This window comes from Giraffa tippelskirchi, chromosome 3 (genome assembly GCF_054371585.1).
Source record: "Giraffa tippelskirchi isolate mGirTip1 chromosome 3, T2T-mGirTip1v1.2.pri, whole genome shotgun sequence".
NCBI classification, from domain to species: domain Eukaryota; kingdom Metazoa; phylum Chordata; class Mammalia; order Artiodactyla; family Giraffidae; genus Giraffa; species Giraffa tippelskirchi.
The window spans coordinates 183155646-183178106 of record NC_137277.1 but is presented as its reverse complement, the minus strand read 5'-3'; the positions used below and the strand labels follow the sequence as shown (position 1 = coordinate 183178106).

The 22461-nt window shown below is 55.8% G+C and overlaps 1 protein-coding gene across 11 annotated transcripts in view; it reads left to right on the top strand.

The window, feature by feature from the left end:
- Positions 1-2232: 2232 nt before the first annotated feature.
- The window catches only part of RPS6KA1 (ribosomal protein S6 kinase A1), a 37487-nt gene continuing 17258 nt past the window's right edge, over positions 2233-22461 (top strand). For 3 of the 11 annotated variants that reach the window (XM_081580507.1, XM_081580500.1, XM_081580505.1), the window contains exons 1-8: positions 2233-2455; positions 8580-8624; positions 16909-17025; positions 17306-17387; positions 19170-19250; positions 19433-19512; positions 21136-21242; positions 22214-22251. In XM_081580507.1, coding sequence (XP_081436633.1) covers positions 2393-2455; positions 8580-8624; positions 16909-17025; positions 17306-17387; positions 19170-19250; positions 19433-19512; positions 21136-21242; positions 22214-22251 — 613 coding nt within the window. In that variant the 5' untranslated portion in view covers positions 2233-2392. Of the gene's footprint in view, positions 2456-8579; positions 8625-12752; positions 12858-14059; positions 14170-15851; positions 16059-16441; positions 16601-16908; positions 17026-17305; positions 17388-19169; positions 19251-19432; positions 19513-21135; positions 21243-22213; positions 22252-22461 lie in introns of those variants that run through there. The other 8 variants (XM_081580501.1, XM_081580499.1, XM_081580502.1 and 5 more) reach the window with 5 other exon arrangements.

The window sequence follows — 22461 nt, the reverse complement described above, 5'->3', positions numbered from 1 at the left end:
CTTAAATTGATAGGGAATCCTTTTGTGTAAGAAGGGGAAGGATGAGACCAGCAGCTCCAGGAAGGGGGCAGACTGAAGGCAAAATCATTCCCGTTTTCCCTTCACCTACACCCCTCCCACTCATCCACCTCATTTTCCTCACCCAGTCCTTTGCCCTTATTCTGTGGGTCTCAATGTCTCGTCCCAAGTTTAACTTATTTAAACTGGCTTGCAGCCAGATATTCGGCACCTGTGTGCAATCTGTTCTGAGCCCTGAGTAGGATAACTAGATTTAGCAAATCAATGGGATACTCGGTTAAATCTGAATTCAGATCAACAACAACAATTTTTTAGTATAAGTAGGTCCAAATATTACAATGCTATCCCTGAGCAGCAGGGGTTGGGGCGTCAGAAACTGGCTCCGGTCAACTGATAACTAACGCTGCTGTTAATAACAGGTGCCAACAGTGGCCCAGGTTACCTCCGGTTTGGCCCTCATCAGGAAGGTAACAAAGTGAGTGAACAAGAGAATGAACTCTGGGCCCAGACTACCAGGGTTGTCTTTCAGCTCTGCCATTTTCTAGATGTGTAACCTTGGGGAGACCTAGCAAATGAAATGCATAACTTCTCTGTTCTCAATTTCTTCATCTGTATGTTGGAGATAATAACAGCACCTACTTTATAAAGATGTCATGAGGATTAAGTGCATTTACAGGTGAAGTGTTTAGAATAGTACCTGGTCCATAGTAAGTGCTGTGTTAATGTTAGCTGTGATTATTATCTAATCACACCAGACTAAATGTAAACTCCATGAGAACATGGATTTTCTTTTGTTCATTGCTAGGAGTGGGGCTGGTTTACAGTACATGCTCAAGAAGAGGGCCTGGCATGTAATATATACCCATAAATGTTTATTGAATTAAATCTAGTCCTCAGGATATACTGGAAAGATTGGAATCATGATTCCCTTTTTACAGGTAAGGAAACAGGTTTAGGGACACGGAAGTTTTCCAACGTTAAGGAGGTAGCAGGGACAGGATCCCAATCCAGATTTGTTAGGTTCCAAAGTCTTTTCCACTCAAAACTCAATTCACTTCAATAGCTGAGGTGCTACCCTTGGAAAATCATGGAATAACGGGAGCATGTAGATTCAGGAGAAACCTTCATTGACTTTGATTTTTTTAAGGTCCTATAATCTGTTTCCGACCTGCTGTGTGACCTCGGGTAAGTCACCCCATCTTTCAGAAGCTGTTTTATGACGTGTAAACCAGGTGGTGGTGAGGATCCACTGAAGTCATAAGTTGGTGAAGCCTGATCAGAAGAAGCCTTCTGATAAACAATCCTGCCTTAGAACAGCTTTGCAATGGCCATTCTTCCCCCTCCATGAAACCCGCAAGCCCATCTCTCCACTCTTCCAGGTGTGACTCTCACCACACCTGGACCCCTAACACCGCTTTCGATGGAGGCTGAGTCGCTCCGGGGTGATCCCTCTCCCTGGCCTCTTACCACACGTGCAGCCCAAGTGTAGGTGGCTCCTGGGAACCTGGGCCCTGGCCTCCTCAGAGGGGGCGCACACCCAAATCAGCCCAGAGCCAGGTCTGCAGCTGGAGAGATTCTGGAGAGACTTGGCTTGAAAAGAGCAAAGCATGCGTATTAAGACATCAGTCTGGAGGCACTGTGGGCCCTGATGGTGGCGAAAGAAGATCCGTTCCCTGCCCGGAGCTGGGGCGCAGGGGATCCCAGTATAGCTTTGGGGGTTGGGGGTGGGATGCGGGGAGTGTCCTAGGGCCTCGCAACGAGGGGAGTACGGCTCAGGCTCCTTTCCAGCTTCTCCCTGGCTCAGGCCTAGGACATTCGGCTTGACTGGGGGTGGGGGGATGGGGTTGAGGGGAGATGGGGAGGTAAAGGGAATAAGGGGGTACAGGCCCGTTGGAGAGAGAAGGGACATCTGAGGAGCTAATCCAAATGAGCTGAGTGTGGGGAGATCGGTGGCCCTGACGAGGTTTGGGCCCCGGGGACCGGGCTTGGGAGGGAGGAGCCAGGAGGGCCTCTCCTGGGCGGAGCGGAGCGTGGGCCCGGGGCTCGCGGTGGAGGCGGGGCCCTCACTCCTCGCGTGGCGGAGGCGGGGGTCCTCCCTGGGAATGCCGCGCCGCGGGGGCCGGGGCGGGGCTTATCTGGCCCCGCCCCCTCGCGCAGGTAGCCAATGGGCGCGGCGGCGCCGGGTGACGGAGGGAGCCGAAGTGCTAGTGCCGCGGCGGCGGCGGCAGCAGCGGCGGCGGACGGCCCAGCCAGAGCTAGAGGGTCTCGGCGTGGAGGGAGGGGGCGCTGGGCGAGCTGAGCGTGGAACCTCAGAACCCAGGAGGCGGCGCGGCTCGGGCCGCCGGTGGAGCACGGGCGGCCCGGCGGCGGCGCGATGCCGCTCGCCCAGCTCAAGGAGCCCTGGCCGCTCATGGAGCTGGTGCCGCTGGACCCGGAGGTGAGTGAGCTGGGCGGGGGACGGGCGCCGGCGGCCGGCAAGCCCGAGTCCCCACAGGGGCGGGGCGGCCGGCGGCGCCGCTGTAGCCTGGCGGGCGCCCGCGAGGACGCGAGTGCCCTCCGATCTCCAGCCTCGTCTCCGGCTCCACCCCCTAATGCCCCGGGTGTGTGCGCGCGAGGGACCGTTCTGCCAAGCCCTGAGGAAGCCCCTTAGACCTGACCCCCGCCTCACCCCGCGCATACCTGGAACCTGTATCCGGAGCTGTCGGAGGTTCCTTCATTAGGGCAGACGGCCCAGGGTTGGGATGCCAGATGTCTTGGATTCTCCAAGAGATGAGGGTCATGGGACCCCCCCAACTTCTTGATGTCTCACAGCGGCCCTACCCCAAGAGCTCCCAGGGTCTCCGCTGCTGACCTTAGAAGGCTTTCCTTCTTGATCGTCGCAACTGTGGAATTTGGGGTGACTGCCCATCTGGGGCTGAAACCCTTGGTTTTCTTTGCTCCAGGCTAGGGTCAGAGGACGCCTGTGTCACCTCTCCCAGGCTGGAGAGAAGAGAATGGGGAAAAGTCCTTAGACCTTGAGAAAATTATTCCTAGAGATGAAGAGGTCCTTGGTTCCTGCTCCCTCTCATAGGAAGGGTTGGGCCTCCAGGGAATTTGGCCATTGCCTGCCTAGCCTCTCCCAGAGGCAACTCTTGCCTTCTGAGGATACTGTGGTTTAGGCCCTAACCTTGCAGAAGGCCCGCTCTTCCTGTGCCCTTTGACCCCCCAGGGTCAAGGTCAAGCCCTTGAACCAGCAGATGGAGAAAACTTTCCGTTCAGCCTCATTATGGGAAGGACAATAGGTGATACTGCCTTTCCAGAGGGATGTGGGGATATGAGGGAGACGATGGAAACCTCAGAGAGCCTGAGACCCAAAGTGATTTTCTTCTGGCTGGGGCTTGGACCCCTCCCCGCTTAGATCCCCTCCTCTGCCCTCTCTTACCTGGGGCAACCACCACGTGCCCTGCCCCTCAGGGCCGCTGGTTGGGAGCTGAGTGAGGATCCTGGGCCCGCAGCACCCAGAGTGTGCTGCCCCTTTAAAGGGATGGTCACGGCTGACACTGGCTATTGGAGGGTGGGCGCGGCAAGATTAGGTAACCAACCTGAAGGCGCAATTTGGAGTAAATTGCTCTGGGATCCCTGCCATGGGGTTTTTACGGGCCCTGCACAGCTCAGAAGTTCTCCCGCTGACTCACCCTCCGAACTGAGGAACACGGCCCTCTGCAGCCCCTATCCACGGGCTGCCCACCCCCTAGGACTGGGGCACAAGGGGTTGGGGGTGCTCAGAGGTAAATTCCTTTGTCCTGGCACACCCTTGAGACCTAGGCCTCCCTAGAGGAAGGTGGACTGGGAAAGGCCAGGGAGGGACTTACTGTGGGTTACACTAGTCGGGAAGGCAGACACCCAGAAACTTGATTCCCAGTCCAGGGCACTGCTTCCTGCTTCTCTTTGGGAAATCCTGAGGCAGGGACCAGGTTTAAACAGGAAACTCAACTCAGTTTTAGTCCTACTGCACCTGAACTTTGAGAGGAAAAAAGGCGGGCTTATTTCCTTGGTTTAGAGGGGCTGTGACTTCTCCAGGAGCTTCACCTAGGATTCGCTGTGTGACCCTCAGTCAGTCCGTAACCTCTCTGGACCTCTGTTTCTCCACTGGCCAGGGCTGGGTTCTGGCCACTGCTTTCTGGGCCTGAGAGGGTGCAGAGCCCTAAGGAGTGCTGCCCATTTTCCTCCTCCCCACTCCATGGAGGTGCCAGGCGACTTGGTGTTATTGTTTGGGTAACAGGAGCCATGGGGCAGCCAGGGCGCGGGTTGGGCGCAGGTTCTTACTGGAGAACAGGGCCTCGCTGTTCTCAGCCCAGGTGACATGTAAGTGATACAGCACCCTGACCTGTAGGTACAGGCTCCTGGCCGGGAGGGAGGCAGGCCGAGGGGCTGGCAGGGCATTTGGCAGAGGCCTGGGATCTGCCCTCCCTGTGACGCTGCCGAAAATGGGCTGCTCGGAGGCAGGGCCTTGTCTGGGGTGTGGCCCAGGTGGAGTCAACCCACTGGAAGTGTGGGTGAGGATTCTGCCGGGGCCTTTCCCTAGCCCTTCTGGGCACAGTAACCTTGGCCCCAGGCCCAGCCTCGCTGGGTGCAGAGCTTCACTCTGTGCCATCCACCCCACTTCACCAGTGTGACCTTATTAAAATCAAATAATTCTGCAAACAGCTTCTCAAGGTAGGGATTATTATCCCTGTCTTCATATGAAACAAGTGAACTCAGAGGGAACTGCCCTGTGAATTAATGTCAGAGTCAGAATTCGAATCCAGATCTCTCACTGTCTTCTACCCAGTAGGGGGAGGCTTAAGGACAGGCAAGAGCTGGGATCAAGCCGGCCAGGTGGAAGGTACTCCAGGAGAGGCTCCGGATGTTGGCAGACTCTCCTGTCCAGCCTTGGCTGAGGGCTAGTATTGCCAGCCAGCCCTGGCACCTGGCCCCCAGCTTCCAGCAGCCGGCAGGGTTGCCAGTGCTGGGCTCTGAACCCAACTCCTGGGGCTGCTTCCTGCCTGTGGGGCACGTGCTGTCTTTGTCCATCTGCTGCCCGGCTTGTCCAGACACTGCCCTGGACACGTCTCTTCCCAAGACAGAGCAGCTTGGGTGGGAAGGAAGGATGCTTATTGGAACCCATCTCTGACCTCTGGGGAGGGGGCACAATGGCCTGGGGGCCCTCGGTTGCTGTGCCCATGAGTATTGCTCTCTGAGGAGGCGGGAGGAGAATGAATCTCCATCCTCTAAGAGGCCAGAAGGCCTTTCCTGTACCAGACTCTTAGACAAGGTCTTTCATTCAGTATTCTGCAAGGTCAGTATCATTGTCCTTATTCATTCATTCAGCAAGTATTTGTTGAGCACTTAACAATGTGACAAGTACTTCTCCAACCAGCAGGGTGCCACTGTGAACAAGACAGACCTGTCCTCTTACTACCGATGAGGAAACCGAGGCTCAGAGAAGTAATGTAACAGACACAGGGTCAGAGTGAGTGGCTGGCAGAGCTAGCATTAGGGGCTCTGTCTTTGTGGCTGCAGACCTGTGTTCTTTCCACCCTCTGTGCAACAGTCAGTCCAGAAGGGCAGATGTGCCCTGTCTTCCCAGGACCCTGGCTTTCAAGGGGAAGGTCACCTGTGGTCCTCTTTGCACTCCTAGTCCTTTCTCCAGGGCTGCCCATTCCCCGCTAGAGACCTTGTGCATCAGCTCTTACAGGCCTGGGGTTCCATGAGGATGGTACCCAAGCCAGACCCCGGGACTGGAGGCAGCCAAACAGGCTCCCTGAATCCTCCAAGATACTGCTCTGTAAGCGTCCACCTCTGGGTTCACCCACCACCTCCTCCTCTCTCTCACTGGGATTCACGTGACTCTGGGTCATAGCCCCATGTCTGTCACCTGCTAACGGAGAGGCCGCAGTTAAGTCACTCAGCTCTTCTGGGCCTCATCTGAAAAATGGGAGTAATAGAACCTACTCTGGCCTCCTTGCTCGCTTTGCTGGTTTGAGATTTCATTTGACAGGCTATGTGCCAGACCCTGAGCTGGGTGCCAAGGAGACAATACTGGACAAGCCATGGCTCCTCCCTGAGTTAATCTGAGGTTTGCTCGGTGCTGTGAGGCCCAGAGGAGGGAGGAAAGCACTTGAGGCTGTGTGGATGGAGGAGAAGACATTTAACTGAGTCCTGAAAGAAGACCAGGAGTGTGCTGAAGTGACTGGGCAGGAAAGATTTTCTTGGTAGAAGGAACCACCATGAGAATGCTTGGAGACAAGCTGGTCTGTTCACGGTCTCAGGTTGTTCAGTTTAGCTCCAAAATAGGGATAGTAATAATGGTGATTGTTTGTGGACTAGTTATATGCCAGGTGTACTTTTTTTTTTTTTTTAATATTTATTTATTTAGCTGTGCCGGATCTTAGTTGTAGCACTTGGGATCTTTAGTTGTGACATGTGGGATCCGACCAGGGATCGAACCTGGGCCCCCTGCATTGGGAGTGTAGAGTCTTGGCCTACTGGACCACCAGGGAAGTCCCTGGATATATGTATTTTATAGACACTATTTTGCTTGCTTCTTAAAGCCACCCAGTGAGGTACATTACTTTTATCCCCATTTCACAGATAAGGAAACTGAAGCTTTGAGAAATGAAGTAACCTCAGGATTATGCAGGTGATAGAAACCAGAATTTGAACCCACAAGGTCAGATTCCAGAACCCACATTAATCACCTGTGGGAGCTGGAGATGACGGCTTTGAACACCATACCTAGGAGCTGGGACTTTATCCCACAAGTAGTGGGAAGCCATGGAAGAGTTTGAGGCCTGGTACCTAGAAAATTCTCAGTAAGGAGTGAGTGAGTGGCCAGGGGACTCTTACTCAAGTATAATGATTGCAGTTGAGTTTTAGGAAGGGTGAGGGCTTACAGTGGGGGAGGCTGGTGTGTAGGCCCTTGTTACCATCCGGGGTTATGTCAGGAGTCTACAATGCTGGATGAAGTAGAACTCCATCTACAAAGGCATCACGCCTTCTCCTCCCCTCAAGCCTGGTTCTACCCAGTCCTGCTCCCCAAGCTCCTGAGAGAAAACACGTGTGGTGGGGCCTCAGAACACTAGCCCCTTGGGAGGATTAGGGGTATTAAGGGGGTTCAAGGGGCAGGATGTCCAGGGGGTGGCGGGGAGGGAGTGCTGCTCCAAGAGCGGGGAGATTATATAACGGGGAGAGCACAGCTGTGCCTGCTGCTGCCAACAAGACTGCAGCTGCCCTGTGGACTTGGCCCCTGGCTCCAAAGTCCTGGGTCTTCCTGGTCTCTCCACACTCTTGCTGCACAGGAGGGCTGGGGACAGCTCCTTTTAGCTTCCCAAGGCCTGGATGGGGTAGGTTACTCACCACATATCCCACAGGAGAGGGGTGGTATACCCAGGGTGGACAGCACCCAGCTGAGGGCGAAGTCTGGGGCCTGGAGGACTGCCCAGAGACGAGCTCCCATGCCTGCCTCTCTGTTGCCCTGGCCGGGCACTGGGCTTCTACTCCTCAGTCCTCTTGAGCACCTCCTGGTGTCAGAGACGGGATTTTGAATCCCCGCTTAGCAGTGGTGTGACCTTAGGCACCATCACTAGGCCCCTCTGCGCCTCAGTTTCTTTCTCTGCCAAATGGGACCCAGGCCTACCTCCCAGGTCAGGAGGGTTTAATGGTGCCACGGGTGTGAGGCACCAAGCCCAGTGCTGGGCATGCAGCAGGGGCTTGCAAGTGGGCAGCTGTTAGCACCAAAGCCTAATCGCTGCCTCCCAGGACTCCCTGTTTATTAGGAGGGGCTCCCAGGTGGCACTAGTGGTAAAGAACCTGCCTGCCAATGCAGGAGACCTAAGAGACATGGGTTCGATCCCTGGGTGGAGAAGATTCCCTGGAGAAGGGAATGGCAACCCACTCCAGTACTCTTGTCTGGAGAATCCCATGGGCAGAGGAGCCTGGCAGGCTATAGTCCATGGGGTCGCAAAGAGTCAGACACGATTGAAGCAACTTAGCACGCACGCACGGCCCATCAGTCAGTAGTCCCTGCATTGTGATAAGTGGTAAACTGAAGGCTCATAGGGAGTAGCAGTGATTCTGCAAGGATGGAGAGGGGTCCCAGAGCAGGCAGGGCCAGGGCATTTCTGGGCTGGACACTCTCCCAGACTTTGTCTCCTTCAGCCCTTGCATCAACTCTGGGAGGTGGATGTAAATACCCATATTACAGGTCAGGAAACTGAGGCCTCTTGGGTTGGTTAGTTGGCACACACACAGAGTCCTTTCCTTCTCACTGGGAGGAGGTGACATTTGAGCCGGACCTTCAAAGATGAGATGTTTTCTAGGCAGAGAACATGGGAGAGGGGTGCCCAAAATGGACTGCCTGAGTCGGGGCGATTTCAGGAGGCTTGAGGCCTGTGCCCTCCCAGAACTCCCGCCCCTGCCTCCAGGGCCCTTCTAGCCACTTGGAGCATCCAAGGGCCGGGGTGCCCCATAGGGTCTGTCTTTGCTTTGTGCCACTCTGGTAAGTTCTGACAGTGTTCCCCACTCTCTCTTCTCTTTTTCAGAATGGACAAGCCTCAGGGGAGGAAGCTGGGCTTCAGCCATCCAAGGTAAGGACCAGGGCTAGCACCGGAGCTAGGGATCGTCGGGGGAGGGGTGCCTGCGTGGCGTGGAAGAGGAGGGAGGCACTGACTTTGTCCCACCCAGGTGTGAGGCCCCCTGGCCCAGCTCAGCCTTCCTTCTCTGAAAGTGAAAGTGAAAGTCGCTCAGTCATGTCCGACTCTTTGCGACCCCGTGGACTATACAGTCCATGGGATTCTCCAGGCCGGAATACTAGAGTGGGTAGCCGTTCCCTTCTCCAAGGGATCTTCCCAACCCAAGGATTGAACCCCGCATTGAAGGTGGATTCTTTACCAACTGAGCCACCAGGGAAGGCCAAGTCCTTCTCTGGTCCCACCTAATGCTCAAGGCAACCCCGTATGTCAGGATTACTCGCTTCAGCCTTCCGGTTCCTCAGGAGTGGACTATGGCCCAGACAGGGTCAGAAGCCAGGCTAGAACTCAGGTTTACCCGTCACCCAGACCAGGACGCGTCCTCTATTTATTTACTCGTGGTGGCTTGGCTGACTGTATTAAGAGGGTGAAGGGGTGATGGGAGAGGCTCAAGTCCACTGGGCCTGACGAGGGCCTGGAATCGTCTGGGCACCTGGTACTGGAGGGAAGCTGGTGGTCTCCAATCAAACCAGGACCCAGCGCCTGGCATGTGGCACACAGGCCGTTTCTCAGGGCTCCCACCTCCCAGCCCCAGGCTGGCTCCCTCACCTCTGCGCTCTCTGCCTCCCTTGGGCCCCTCCCTTCAGCACCCCAGATCCTGCTCCTGGTTTTGTGTGTTGACAGCACTGCCAAGGCTGGGGGACAATCGGGCCTGAGCTTTCTCATCGCCATGTTGGGAATGACCTCACCCGATTCTCAAGGTGCTGTGAGGTCACCGAGCTGCTGGCTGGGGAGAGGCTGTGGAAGCCGCCAGGCAGGACAGGGCATGAGTTCTGGCGGTAGAGCTGACCTGAGTTCTAGTCCTGCCTCCACCATCACCATTTGACCCGGAGCTTCTCCGTTCTGAGTCTAGTTTCCTCAGCAGTACATTGGGAATGATGGTACCTGTTCTCCTACCTCTCAGGAGTGACGTGAAGAACAAACGGAAGAGCAGCTGCCTGGCACAAAGTAACTTTAGCCCTGCAGCCTGAGTGCCTGGCTGTATTGCTCAGCTCCACTGTCTGTTAGTGGCCGCACCCTCTCGACTTGGGTCTGCCTAGGTACCAGACCATAAGCCCGACCTTTGAAATAGACCAAGGGCTGGTCCTGATGTTTGTCTTGACTCAGCCTCCTAAGATAAGGGAGCCGAGTTTCCTGGGGTAGGGCAGGCCAACAGAAGTAGGCTCCCACCCCCTCCTCTTTTTGTTACTATGCCAACCTTGGGCCACCAAAGGCCAGGCCGAGTCGTGTGGACTGGGCCCCTTGACTTGTGTCAGCCTTATATGGGAGAATCTCTTCCCACCAAGTAGCTGCACCTGGGTGCCTAGTAACAGAATAAAGGGACTGTAGGTCTCCAGTGAAGACCCAGATGTTCAGATCTTGGGGCTGTAGTTCTAGGGGTTGCAGAGGTGCCTGCAGCTTTGAGGGAACTGGTGGTGAATGCAGCTTCTCACCTCAGAGCTAGAGGGGCTAGTTAAGAGAGGACAAGCAGTTACCCAGGTGGACAACCTACATTTGATCCCAAGTCTTTGACTCCTTCCTGCTTCTGGAGCAGATCCTGGGGTGGGAAGGCAGATAAGGCTGGACATGGATGGGGCAGGGAGAGCCTTGAATGCCACATTAAGGGAGAGAAAGTGCCATACCAGGAGCTTTGCATTTGGTTCTCATAACACCCCCAGAGGTAGAAACTGTTACTCTCCCCATTTTACAGATGAGAAAGTTGAGGCCCAAGGTCAGATCGCTAGTGGCAATAGAGTCAAGTCTTGCTTGACCACAGAACCCACATTCCTCCCGGCCCAGAAAACACACTGAGTACTAAAGAGGAGGAGCATTGCATCCCCGTGACCCCAGTTGCCATCGTTACTTGGCACCTGCTCATTCACCTCTGTTGCTGCAAAATCTCTAGCATCCCCAGTGCCCACTTTTGGGCTCAACACACCAGGGGGCGCTCAGCCTGTGGTCAGAACCTTGTCACTTTGTGCAGTGGAAGGAGCTGGTTTATCTTTTGCATCATCACATTTTCATGGCACTAGGAACCCCCAAATGAAGTCAACACCCCACCCTCAGGGAGTTCTCAGCATTGGGGAAGGGTGGTGACAAGAGAGCTTGTGTGGTAGATACAGTGATGGGGAAGAACAGGCTGTGGGCACGTAGAATCTCCATTCAGTGCCAGGCCTGATAGTGGGCAGTGAAATATACCACCTTCCTACCTGCCTCTCTGGGGCATGATGAGATGAGCACATCCCAGGGAACCCAGTAGCATCTGCACTCAAGGTTGAGGGTGGACCAGATGGATGGGCACTGCTGTGTGTGGCAGAAGAGGAAGTGTGGGCTGCGGGGCACCAGGTCACCTTCCTCGCAGAGCTGGCATTTGCCTGGGCCTCGAAAGCTGGGATTTGAGCAGCTGGAGAGAGAAATGGGCCTTCCAGGGGGAGGAGAGGCAGGCTCTCTGAGTTCAAAATCCTGCTCCTCTTTCTCATTTGCTGGCTGACTTTGGGCGAGTTGTTTAACCCCTCGGAGGCTCAGATGTCTCTTCTGTAAAAGCAGAATAGAGTCCACCCGTCAGGGCCACCCAGAAGGAGGGAACGTGATGTGCATAAATTGGAGCAACCAGCAGTGTTTGAGACATCATATTGGTGTTCAATGCTTGTTTATTTGATTCATTTCAGGCAGAAGAAGGGATTGGGGTTTTAGCAGCTGTAGAGAGGACTGCAGTCTAGGATGAGAGCTCCCCGTGTGCACCTGGTCCTTCAGGCATGCTGGGGCTCCATTCACCCTCCCTCTCTTCCTGGGGGTGGACTGGGCACCCCAGGCCCCCTCCCTGGCTATCTCCGGAGCTGGACCCCTTGGAAGCGCCTGCAGGTCTATTTTGAGAGCTGAGCGTCTCTCCCCCTCCCCTCCTCTCTTCCTGTTTATGAAACCCTGATCCCTCCCGGATCCCTCATGCTCCCCTGGCTGGAGCTCAGGCAGGATGTGATTGTGGACTTCGGGGAGCCTTGGGAGTCTCAGGTGTTGGGGGGGAATTTCCCTGGGACTGGCCGGGAAAGGCTCCCCCAACCTCCACCCTTTCAACACCTGAGACCCGTGGACTCTGTCCCTTCAGCCTGCCCAGAGGAGACCCTGCAGCAGTAAGAAAGCCCTTGCCATTCAGGGAGTTCTGTTTACCACATCCCTTTATCTCTGTGGCCCATTTTGCGTCTCGAAACAACCTTTTGAGGGTGCGAACATTTTACAGAAGAAACTGAGGCTTAGATAGGGAGAGAGGGTTGCACGGGAACAAATGAGTAGGCGGTTCTTAACTTCCCACCCTGCCCTCCTGGCCTCAGGCCTCTTTTCCATGCTGGTCTCTCTCTACACCCCAGTGTGTTTTTTCCTCCTCCTCCTGTTCATCTTCAGGGTCCAGCTAGACTGTCGCATCTTCCCATTTCTCACCTCGGGCAGATAGTGAGAGCCTGTGGGCACCTCCAGCGCTTTGCCTGCACTGTTGTGCACCATGCTTCCGGTTTGTTATTGTGTATTTAGGGGAGCTGCCTGAGGACAAGGCTGGAGTCTTCCTTAACACGTGCGCCTCCTAGTGTCTGGCTCCTGGCCTGGGGATACAGCCAGGGGCCCATAGCTGTGAGTAACATCCAGAGGGGAAGCAGGCTAGTGGGACTCGCAAGGAGGGTGATGATGAAATGCTTCAGCCTGTAGGCTTCGATTTTGCCCCGAGCTCTCCGCCTTTCTGGCCATGTGGCCTTGGGCAAGTCACTTTCTGTCTGAGTCTAGTTTCCTCTTCTCTGGAATGGGATGACAGCACTTTCCTAGGAGTAGAACACCTGAGCCTGGCAGAATCCACACAATAAAAGCTGAAGGGAAGAATGGCTTCCTGCAATAATTGCTCAGTTAAGAGACTACGATTCTCATTGTCACTCCACACCAGTCCTGGCTTCGGGCCCAAGGCCAGCTCCCCTATCAAGGAGGCCCAGAGGCATGCCGGGAGAGGCGTCTGGGGATGTTTGCCCCATGAGAGGGCGCACTCCTGGAAGGTCCTGCAGATGCTGCCAGCTGGGGGAGGGGCTGTTGGTGTCCGTTAGGGCCGGAGATCAGCAGGTGGGCTTGGGCTGCAGCTGCTGGAGGGAGGCCCGGGATGGGGACCCTACAGGCCAGGGATCAGGCAGGGAGTGTGTGTGTGGGGGTGCTCTGGGCTTCTCTCCAGCTGCCTTGTGGGAGGAAGTAAGTAAGAGGAAGTATCTATGGGGGGAATGGGGCCACGACCAGGGGGTGGGATCTGGTGCTGTCCTCCCCACTGCTGCCACCAGAGGTTCCCAGGCCTTGCACATACCCCTTCGGTGAAGGCAGTTTGGAGACAGCTTCCTTCCTGTTGCCCCTTCTTGTACCCTGCTTGCCATGGAGAGCCTTCCTTTGCTTCTGAAGGATACGAGGGTAGTGGGAAGTCGGGGGGGCATAGCTGATACTGGACCACAGAGCTTTGGGGCTCTCAGGGCAACCCCAGACCCCAGGCCCTCCAGAAGAAGCTGGAGTACAATGAGAGGCCTCAGTCTAAGGAAGCATCTTGCACAACAGCCAGCAGGCTTTCCTCAGACTGTTGTCAGGCTCTGTGAGGACTGGAAGGGGAAGTTCTGTGTGCGTGGGGGCGTGTTTCCACATAGGGGATGTCTGTGGAAATGGTTTCCGATCAGCGGACTGTGTGCATTTGTGTGTGTGTCAGTTCCTGTGTGGGTACTGGGTGAGTGATGTGGTGAGGCCATGCGGCAAAGGGCCGGGCCTGGTACCCCCCTGCCCCACGGCTATCCGTGAGGTCCATGCCTTCTGCCCCATTGCCCACTGCACCCCCCCTCCCCTCCGCTCCAGGGCCCTGGGCTGACAGGCTTCTTCAAGGCAGCGCTGAGTGTGGTCGTGCCTGCCCTGTGGGCTGCCATCTGGGGTGGGCCCAGCCACGGGAAGGTCACCACAGGGGAAAGAACGCCCGTGCTCTGGGCCGGACTGTCAGAGATGGTGGCCTTGGTGCCTTTTGACCCCCATTCTCTCCTGGGGACGTTTGCAGGTAGAGGGTGCCCCCCGTGTTGCTGCTGCCTCTCCTTGTGACTTCTGTCCGTGTCCCGGTCTCCTTTCCTTAGGATCAGAGGAGACGAGGAGAGGGGTCTCTCTGGGTCCACCCTGGAGTCGTGGGCTTGGGGTCTACGGTGTCCCCTCCTCCGCAGGGGAGCCTACGTCCCTCCTCCTGGCAGAGGGGGAAGTGAGAAGGAGGGGGTCAGGGACCCTGCCTTCTGGGCCAGGAAAGTTGAAAAAGCAGAAGTGAGGGGATTAGCCAGGCTCTCTGGCCATAGGCGTGGGCCCCACCATGCAGACCCCGGCAGACTTCCCCAGAGTTGAGAGAGACTCACGCCCCTGCCCCAGAAAGGTGAGCAGAGGCTTGGCCTGCCTCCAGCGGTGTCTGTCACCAAGACTCTGAGCCAGGAATGGGTTTGGGGGTGGCTCTGTGCCCTGGGGTTTCCGGGTGACTACCTCTGTCCCCAGGGACGATTCTCAGTCAGAGGCAGACCGAGAGGAGGAGACTCAGACCTCAGGACGGGGTGGGTAGGTGTTGCTGTGTGGTCTTGGCCCTCCCCAGCCCCTCTCTGAGCCAGGTTTTCTGCCTGTCCCACCTACTGGGTTCCTCTCAGGGGCCTGATTGACCTGCAGGTTTTCGTGACTGCAGCTTCTGTGGCTGTTCAGGGTCCCAGGGTCGACATCTAGAGTGGGAAGTCCCCAGACTCTCCCTGGTACTAAGGGAGGGGGCAGGCTTGGCTCGGCAGGACGTGGCTCTGGCTGACTTACCCGCCCTCCCTTTCCTGGCCCCTGAGGCCTGCTGACCCCCGGCCAGGGGGGGACCAGGGAAAGGACCTGGGTTTGAGCCGGCTTTGCCACCAGTTCACTTTGAGCCTGGGTGAATTGCTGTCCGGTGGAGCTCAGTTTCTGGTTCCTGGAGTGGGGCATGACAGCCCTGGGATATCTGTCTGGGTCAGGGTCAGAGTCATCAGATTACACTCAGCAGACATCCGTCTCCATTGGGTGACTTGATCCTGGGCCCCTCTCAGGCCCTGGCATGGGAAGGAAAGCCCAAAGAAATGGAATTCCTCAGAGATGAGTCGGCCACAAGTACCAGACTGCTGTCTCTCAAGTGCTGGGCCTTTGCAGGTGATATTCCCCAGGTGGACCAGCAAGAACCCAGAGCTCTTGCCCTTAAGTCCAGGGTCTGACTCTCTGGGCACCTGTGTGTCTGCTCTGGGTGTCTGTCAGCCTCCTTGGGCCTCACTGACGCTGGCTGCCTCTGACTGCTGCCCACCTGCTTCTGTTGTTGGGTTCCTGTCCGTCTCCACTCCATGAGTGCCTATCTTTACCTGTTGGGTCCATGTCACATAGCTGGGTGCCTGTTGGGTCGTGTCCCTTCTGTCTCCACCTGTTGGATGCAAGCCCCCATCTGCCTCTGCTTGTTGGATCTCCATCTGTCTCTGCCTGTTGGGTACATGTCACCATCTATCTTTGCCTGTTGGAATGTGTCCCCCCCCATCTGCCTCTCCATGGTAGATTTGAGTCTCTGTCCACTTCTGCCTGTTGGGTATGAGTCCCTTCCTGCCTCCTCCGTGTGTTGGGTACATGTCCCCATCTGTCTCTGCCTGTCGGATGTGTATTCTTCCCACCTCCTTCCTGTTGAGTGCATGGCCCCGTGCATCCCAGCCTGTTGGGCACATGGACTCTCCTACCCATCTGTTGGATGTGCGCCTTCATCTGTCTTCACCTATAGGGTGCCTGCCTCTGCCTGTTGGGTGTCCCTCCTTATCTGCCTGAACATGTCAGGTCCCTCTGTCTGCCTGTTGGGCACCTGTCTCCTCCCTAACAGCTGGCTTGGCATGGGGCTTTCCCTCTGCAGGCCCACAGGGAGGATGGGGGGGAGGGCCAGAGGGCAGCCCTCCGGCGATGGGGAAGGGGGGGGAGAGAGGAAGGGAACGTGGTAAGGGAGCTGGGAAACCACAGGCCCTGAGTGATTGGCGGCCCTGGGCTGGCCCAGCCCCCGCCTTCACCCTGCACATCCGCCTTGGGCCTGGCCACCTCCGCAGCAGCCCCGGACGCTGCCTGCTCCTGCCATGGTGCCTCGGCCCGGCCGGGCGCATGGAGCAGGATCCCAAGCCGCCCCGTTTGCGGCTCTGGGCCCTGCTCCCCTGGCTGCCCAGGAAGCAGCGGCCCAGGATCAGCCAGACCTCCCTGCCTGCCCCCTTCCCTGGCTCTGGCCCTGGCCCCAGGCAGGACTCGGTGAGTGTGCCCAGATATCTGGGCCTGGCCTGACAGTGGCCCCTGAAACAGGTGCCCCGGTAACCAGTTCGGAAACAGCTGGCTCTGGGTTCTCCTTGCCCATGCCTGACCCTCCTGGGTGACTAGACCTTGTCCAGCCTTGCTTCCTGGGAAAGTGAGGAGGCACTTCCGGGCTCCAGGGCGGTATCGACAGATTGGAGGGAGAGCAGAGGGGTTCTAGAACATCTGGGACCTGGCAGGGGTTTCTAGTAGACTTGTGTGAAGGAAGTTTCAGAGGGTGGGGCATAGAGTCTCCGGTCTTGCTCCCACCCACCCCAGGCTGGCACTTACTGGGTTGGTAGGGGGAGTCTGAGGTGATGACTTTGTGTTCTTGTGTATCTTAGCCCTGTCCTTCTACCAGAGAGAGCCCATCTTCCATCTTGACCAGAAACAAAAGCCCAGTTGTGCCTTCCCAGTACGCGAGCAAACTCTACTTCCTACTGTGGCAAAACCAAACCTTTGTAGCCGCGGGAGGGGAGCCTCACAGGGAGGACCTGGGGCAGGTCTGTAGGCCTCAACCAGAGCCTGGCATTGGCTCAGCCTGGCCGTGTCTGGGCACCCCTCTGGGCCTGACCAGGCTGGAACAGCAGGAGCAATACGAGCTCACCTGGCCTGGTGCCTTGGTATTTTGACCCTCCCCGAGTTTTGATACTGATGAACTGGAAGGCCCCGTCTTCCAGGGTAGCTGGCGGGGTGGGCCTGCAGGACCCTGTCTGCTGAGATCCGGCGGGAGTAGACTTGGATGGGGGGCCATGCCCTGTGCTGACCTGCATGGGGCCCACCGTGCTCACCAGCTCTGTTCCTCCGTCAGGATGAGGGCGTTCTCAAGGAGATCTCCATCACGCACCATGTCAAGGCTGGCTCGGAGAAGGCCGACCCATCCCATTTTGAGCTCCTCAAGGTCCTGGGCCAGGGATCCTTTGGCAAAGTGAGCCCCAAGCCCACAGCTGGGAGGGTAGCACTGGTCCTGTCACAGTGGGGATGGGAGGGCCACCTTGGAGCTCAAAGGATCAGAAGGCAAGGGTTGATGGGTCTGAGGGGAGGAGGAGAGAGGTCACTGTGGTACCCAGGGGCGACATAAGGTCAGGTTGGTGCTCAGGGAAGCTGGAAGTCAGCCTGGGACCTGGGGTGTGCAAGCTGGCAGGTTCAGCCCCCTGCCCATCTTCTCTTCTGCTTCCCCCTCACCACCGCCCCCAATGCCTTCTCAGGTCTTCCTGGTACGAAAGGTCACCCGACCTGACAGTGGGCACTTGTACGCCATGAAGGTACTAAAGAAGGCGACACTGAAAGGTGAGTGGGGGGTACCTCCCCTGCAGAGCCTCAGAGGACGACACCCAGCTCTTAGGGGCCTTGGGTCTGATGGGAGAAACAGGTCTCTTCTCAGCCCCTCCTTCTCTCCCACCTCCCCTGATGGCAAAGACAGGATCCACTCAGAAGTAAAGACTTCCGGGGATTAACCCCTTCCCACCCCCCTAAGCTGAGAGCCAGTGACTGTAGCTGAAGGGCATCTGGCAGGAGGCAGGGGGTAAGTGTGGTGTGTTGAGGGGGATGGGGGCAAGGGATTCAGAGATCAGGCCTCAGCTTGGTTGGGCAGAGGCATTCTGTGAGCATAATTGCTTCATGATGCTTGAAGAGTCTGAGGGAGACCTCTCAGAGTGGAGGAGAGCGTGAATGGAGAGGAGGGGACCCAGGGAACGAGGCAGTTGGGCGGGTTGGAGAGGGTGAGTCAAGGCCCCAGAGATGGATGGAGAGGTTCAGAGGGAGCTGAGCCCACATCTAGAATTCCCAGACTTACCAAGGGTGTGAGGGTGGTTAGGAGTGGGCTTCGGACTGGGCAGTGAATCCTTGACCAGCCTGGGGACCAGGTTGGTCCCGCTGACCAGGAGGAGTGGACCCCGGCTAGGATGGTGGGGGGAGAATAGGAGGTACTGGCCTTGGGCTCCTGTGGCCACAGTGGGCTGGCTGTGGGGTGACTTAGCTGTGGTGCTCCAAGGCCAGCCTGGTAGGGATGGGAATCCTTCCCCAGGAAGGATGATAGGAGGAGAAAGATGCTGTGAAGGGCTCCCAGGCTGGGGCGGGGGAGGGGCGCAGTACTCCACCGGGTGGTGCAATTGGTGCTGGGACCCAGGAGAATCTGGGTTTCAGCCTCACAGGGGAGAGGCTCCCATGGGAGTAGCTGAGTGAGCTGTGCCTTTAGAGGATGAGTTAGGCCTTCTCTCCAGACTGAAAACATAGAGGAAAGATACCCCAGGAGGGAGTTAACTATGCCTGAACAGAAATGTAAAGGGATATTAATAGTTTGAAAATATTCGGTGTATTTTGGAAACAGTGATGAGGCTGGTTAATCCAGCATGGTCCCGACATTGTCTAGTGAGGTAAGCAAGAAAATTACAAGAGGGTGAAAGGTGCTCTGAAGGGGGAAATAGAGCAGTATAGGAGTCCAGAGGGCTCCAGCTCAGCTTGGCAGATTAAGGAAGGCTTCCTGGAGGAGAGAAAGCCTAAACTGAGTCAGAGGAGAACCTGCTAATGATGAGAATGGCCTAGGGACTTTCATTCCTAAAAAAAAAAAAAAGGGTTAGGTGCCTGCTCAGACCCATGAGTCTGAAATTCAGGCCCAGGGAATCTGCCCCCGACTAGAATTGGGGATTTTTTTCTTGCTTTTTTTTGGCCACACCGCATGGCATGTGGAACTTCCCCAACCAGGGATCAAACCCATGCCCGCTGTAGTGGAAGGGCAGAGTCTTAACCACTGGACCACCAGGGAAGTCTGGGAATTGGAGATTTTTATGCCAGATGGAGAGGGGGCTGATGAAGGCATCCCGAGGGGGAGCCACAGGGGCAGAGGCTGGGGGCACACAAGGAACAGGTTGCTTAGACTGGCTGGATTGAATGGCCCCTTGGGGCACAGCTAGCGACAGGGCTAGAGAGATGGGCAGGGTACCAAGGGCCAGTCTTGGGCACTGCCGAGAGACATGGGGAACAAGTCCAAAAGAGAGTCCTTCTTAGCCAAGGCCCGGGGGGTGCTGTGCTGGGCGGCCAGACCTTTGGTAAGCCTCTTCTTCCTTTGACCAGTGCGTGACCGCGTTCGGACCAAGATGGAGAGAGACATCCTGGCTGACGTAAACCACCCGTTTGTGGTAAAGCTGCACTATGGTAAGACCACAGACCCTCCCTGACCTCCCACCCCACCTGCCGGCCTTTGCCCTTGCCGGGGGGCTGTTGCCTTCCCTGTATACTGCCCCATCTGCCACCCATCAGACTAAGGGAGCTGAGGGGCAGAGGGACAAGGCCCAGGGTGCAGCTGGCTCCCCCATGGCCTTTTCCGGTCTCCCCAGCCTTCCAGACCGAGGGAAAGCTCTACCTTATCCTGGACTTCCTGCGCGGCGGGGACCTCTTCACCCGGCTCTCTAAAGAGGTGAGCTGACACCCAGAACACCCAGACACCCCACTGCCAGGGCCCCGGATGGAGCTGGCGTGACGGTGAGGCCTCCACCTGGGGCTCCCCAGGCCTGCCCAGGAGTCCCTGACCCACCCTGGGACAGAGCTCATTCCCTCCCAGAGTTTCTGAGAGTTCCCTGAGATGGGTGAGGAGAATCAGGCCCAGGATGTGATCCTGCCCTGATTCCAGGAGCCCAAGGGTGGCTCTCACCTCTTCACCTCCATGCTTCTTTTTTTTCTTTTTTTAAGATTTATTTATTTATCAGTTTTTATATATTTTTTGGCTGTGGTGGGTCTTTATTGCTGCATGCAGGCTTTCCCTAGTTGCTGCGAGTGGGGGCTATTCCTCATTGCATTGCTTGGGTTTCTCACTGTGGTGGCTTCTCATTTTGGAGCATGGCTCTAGGGTGAATGGGCTTCAGTAGTTGTAGCCTGTGGGCTCTAGAGCTTGGGCTTAGCAGTTGTGGCACACAGATTTAGTTGCTCCAAGGCATGTGGGATCTTCCCAGACCAGGGGTTGAATCTGTGCCCCTTGCATTGCAAGATGGATTCTTAACCACTGGACCACTAGGGAAACCCCTTCACTTCCATTTTTTTCAGGGTTTCTCCGGGCAGGGTTATGAGGATTCGGAGAAGCCCAAATCCACCTGGAAATCTGGATGCTTTAGGATTATGCCCTGTTAACCAAAAGGCTTTTGAACTCGCATAAAAGAATTTGAGCCAGATATAAAAATGGGACCATTAATACAAATTAAATTTTAGAAGAGAACCAAAGTTTTAAAATGTTTAAAATGCTGTTTTAATGATCAAATAGATAATACATGAGAAGAAAAATATCCATTGAGAAGTCTTCCTCCCACCCCAGCCCTCTGTACTCCCCCCTAGGTAGACATTTTTCTTATCTAAATTTCCCATGTGTCTTTGGGAAAAAAATACAAACCAATTCAACATATGATCTGAATCCTGACCCTTACTTTCTTACATACAAAATACCATTCTGTATATACTGTACTTTGCTTTTTTCATGACAGTGTGTTTTGGAATGACTTAGCACTTATATCTTGGAGATGAATCTGTAGCCATCCATCGTCTAGAGAGATCCTTGTTCTAGTTTATGGCTGCATTGTTGTTATTTAGTTGCCAAGTCATGTCTGACTCTTTTGCAACCCCATGGACTGTAGCCTGCCAGACTCCTCTGTCCATGGGATTTTCCAGGCAAGAATACTGGAATGGGTTGCCATGCCCTCCACCAGGGGATCTCCCTGACCCAGATGTTGAACCCACATCTCCTGCTTGGCAGGCAGATTCTTCATCACTGAACCACCTGGGAACCCCTCATGGCTGGCATAGCACTCCGTTATGTGGGAAGTAGACAGTTTAGTTTACTGCTTGACCCTTGGACTGTTTCCAGCCTTTCCCTACTTGCCTTTCAATGCTGCCATGAGTGACTTGGATATTAGTCATTTCATTCTTCAAACCCCTTCACAAAGAGAAGGGTGTATGAAATCTCTGAGGAGGACGAGGAAGCTGCTGACTGCCCAGTGCCCCAGCTCCTGAGAAAGGGGTGATCCCAGCTGAAGCCCCCTCCCGCCTATTGCAGGTTATGTTCACGGAGGAGGATGTGAAGTTTTACCTGGCCGAGCTGGCTTTGGGCCTGGATCACCTGCACAGTCTAGGCATCATTTACAGAGACCTGAAGCCTGAGAAGTGAGTGAAGGCCCAGCTCTGCCCAGCTCCCTAGGGTGTGCAGAGGCAGGTTCCAGGGGCCTCTTATGGAACAGAGCCAGTCTGAGGGGGGTGGGTGTGACTCTCCCTGAGAAAGTCCTCCTTTCTTGGGTTGCCCCGAGAATGGGTGGGTGGAGCAGAGTGGTGGTAGCAGCGGGCTCACCAGGGGGGCTGCCTCATCACTAATGCTGCCATCACCAAGCACCAGGTACCTCTGTGCCTGGGGGTTGCCTACCTTTTTTGCTAATCCAGTATGACATCTTGAGATGCCACCATTAAAGGTCCTTCCTTGATATGACCCTCTGTAGAATTTTCCTTAACATCTAAATATCCTCAAGTGGTAACTCGGGAGCCAGGGGCAGGTGGTTACATGGAGTGAGATGTGGCTTTAGAGTCAGGCAGAAAGTGAAAAGTGAAAGTGTTAAGTCACTCAGTCATGTCCAACTCTTTGCAGCCACTTGGACAGTAGCGCACCAGATTCTTCTGTCCGTGGAATTCTCCAGGCAAGATCACTGGAGTGGGTAGCCATTCCTTTCTCCAGGGGATATTCCTGACCCAGGGATTGAACCTGGGTCTTCTGTGTTGTAGGCAGATTCTTTACCATCTGAGCCACCAGGGAAGCCCAGAGTCAGGCAGACCCGAATTCAAATCTTATCTCTGCCAGCTCCTAGCTCTCTGACTGAGGGAGTTATTTAACCTCCCTGGGCCTTAACTTCCCATTAAAATAGGGCCATGAAAGTACCTACCTCACACAGTTGTTTCAAGAATTAGCGGAAAGGTAGGCAACACACCTGTACGGCACCACCTGTACCTGCTCCACCCACCCATTCACCAGCCGGACCAGGGTGGATCAGCTTCTCTGGGCTGGGCCCAACCCCTACAGCCCCATGGTGTCACTTGACCCCACCAAAGGCCCACAGCTGAGGGTCCCTGACCCCTTCTCTCCATTGCAGCATCCTTCTGGATGAGGAAGGCCACATCAAACTCACTGGTGAGTGGAGGGCACCTGCCCCTCTGGTTTCAGGGGAGGGCAGGATGGGCTCTAGATGGACCTGGGCCGAGTGCTAGGGTATCCACTTGTCCTGAGAGGCTGTGCCAGGCACTTAGAAGTGGTCAAAAGTCTAGGCCTGGGCATGACCTGGGTTTGACTCCCAGGTCCCCACTGTGTAATGCTGAGCAGACCATCTCACCCCCCTGGGCC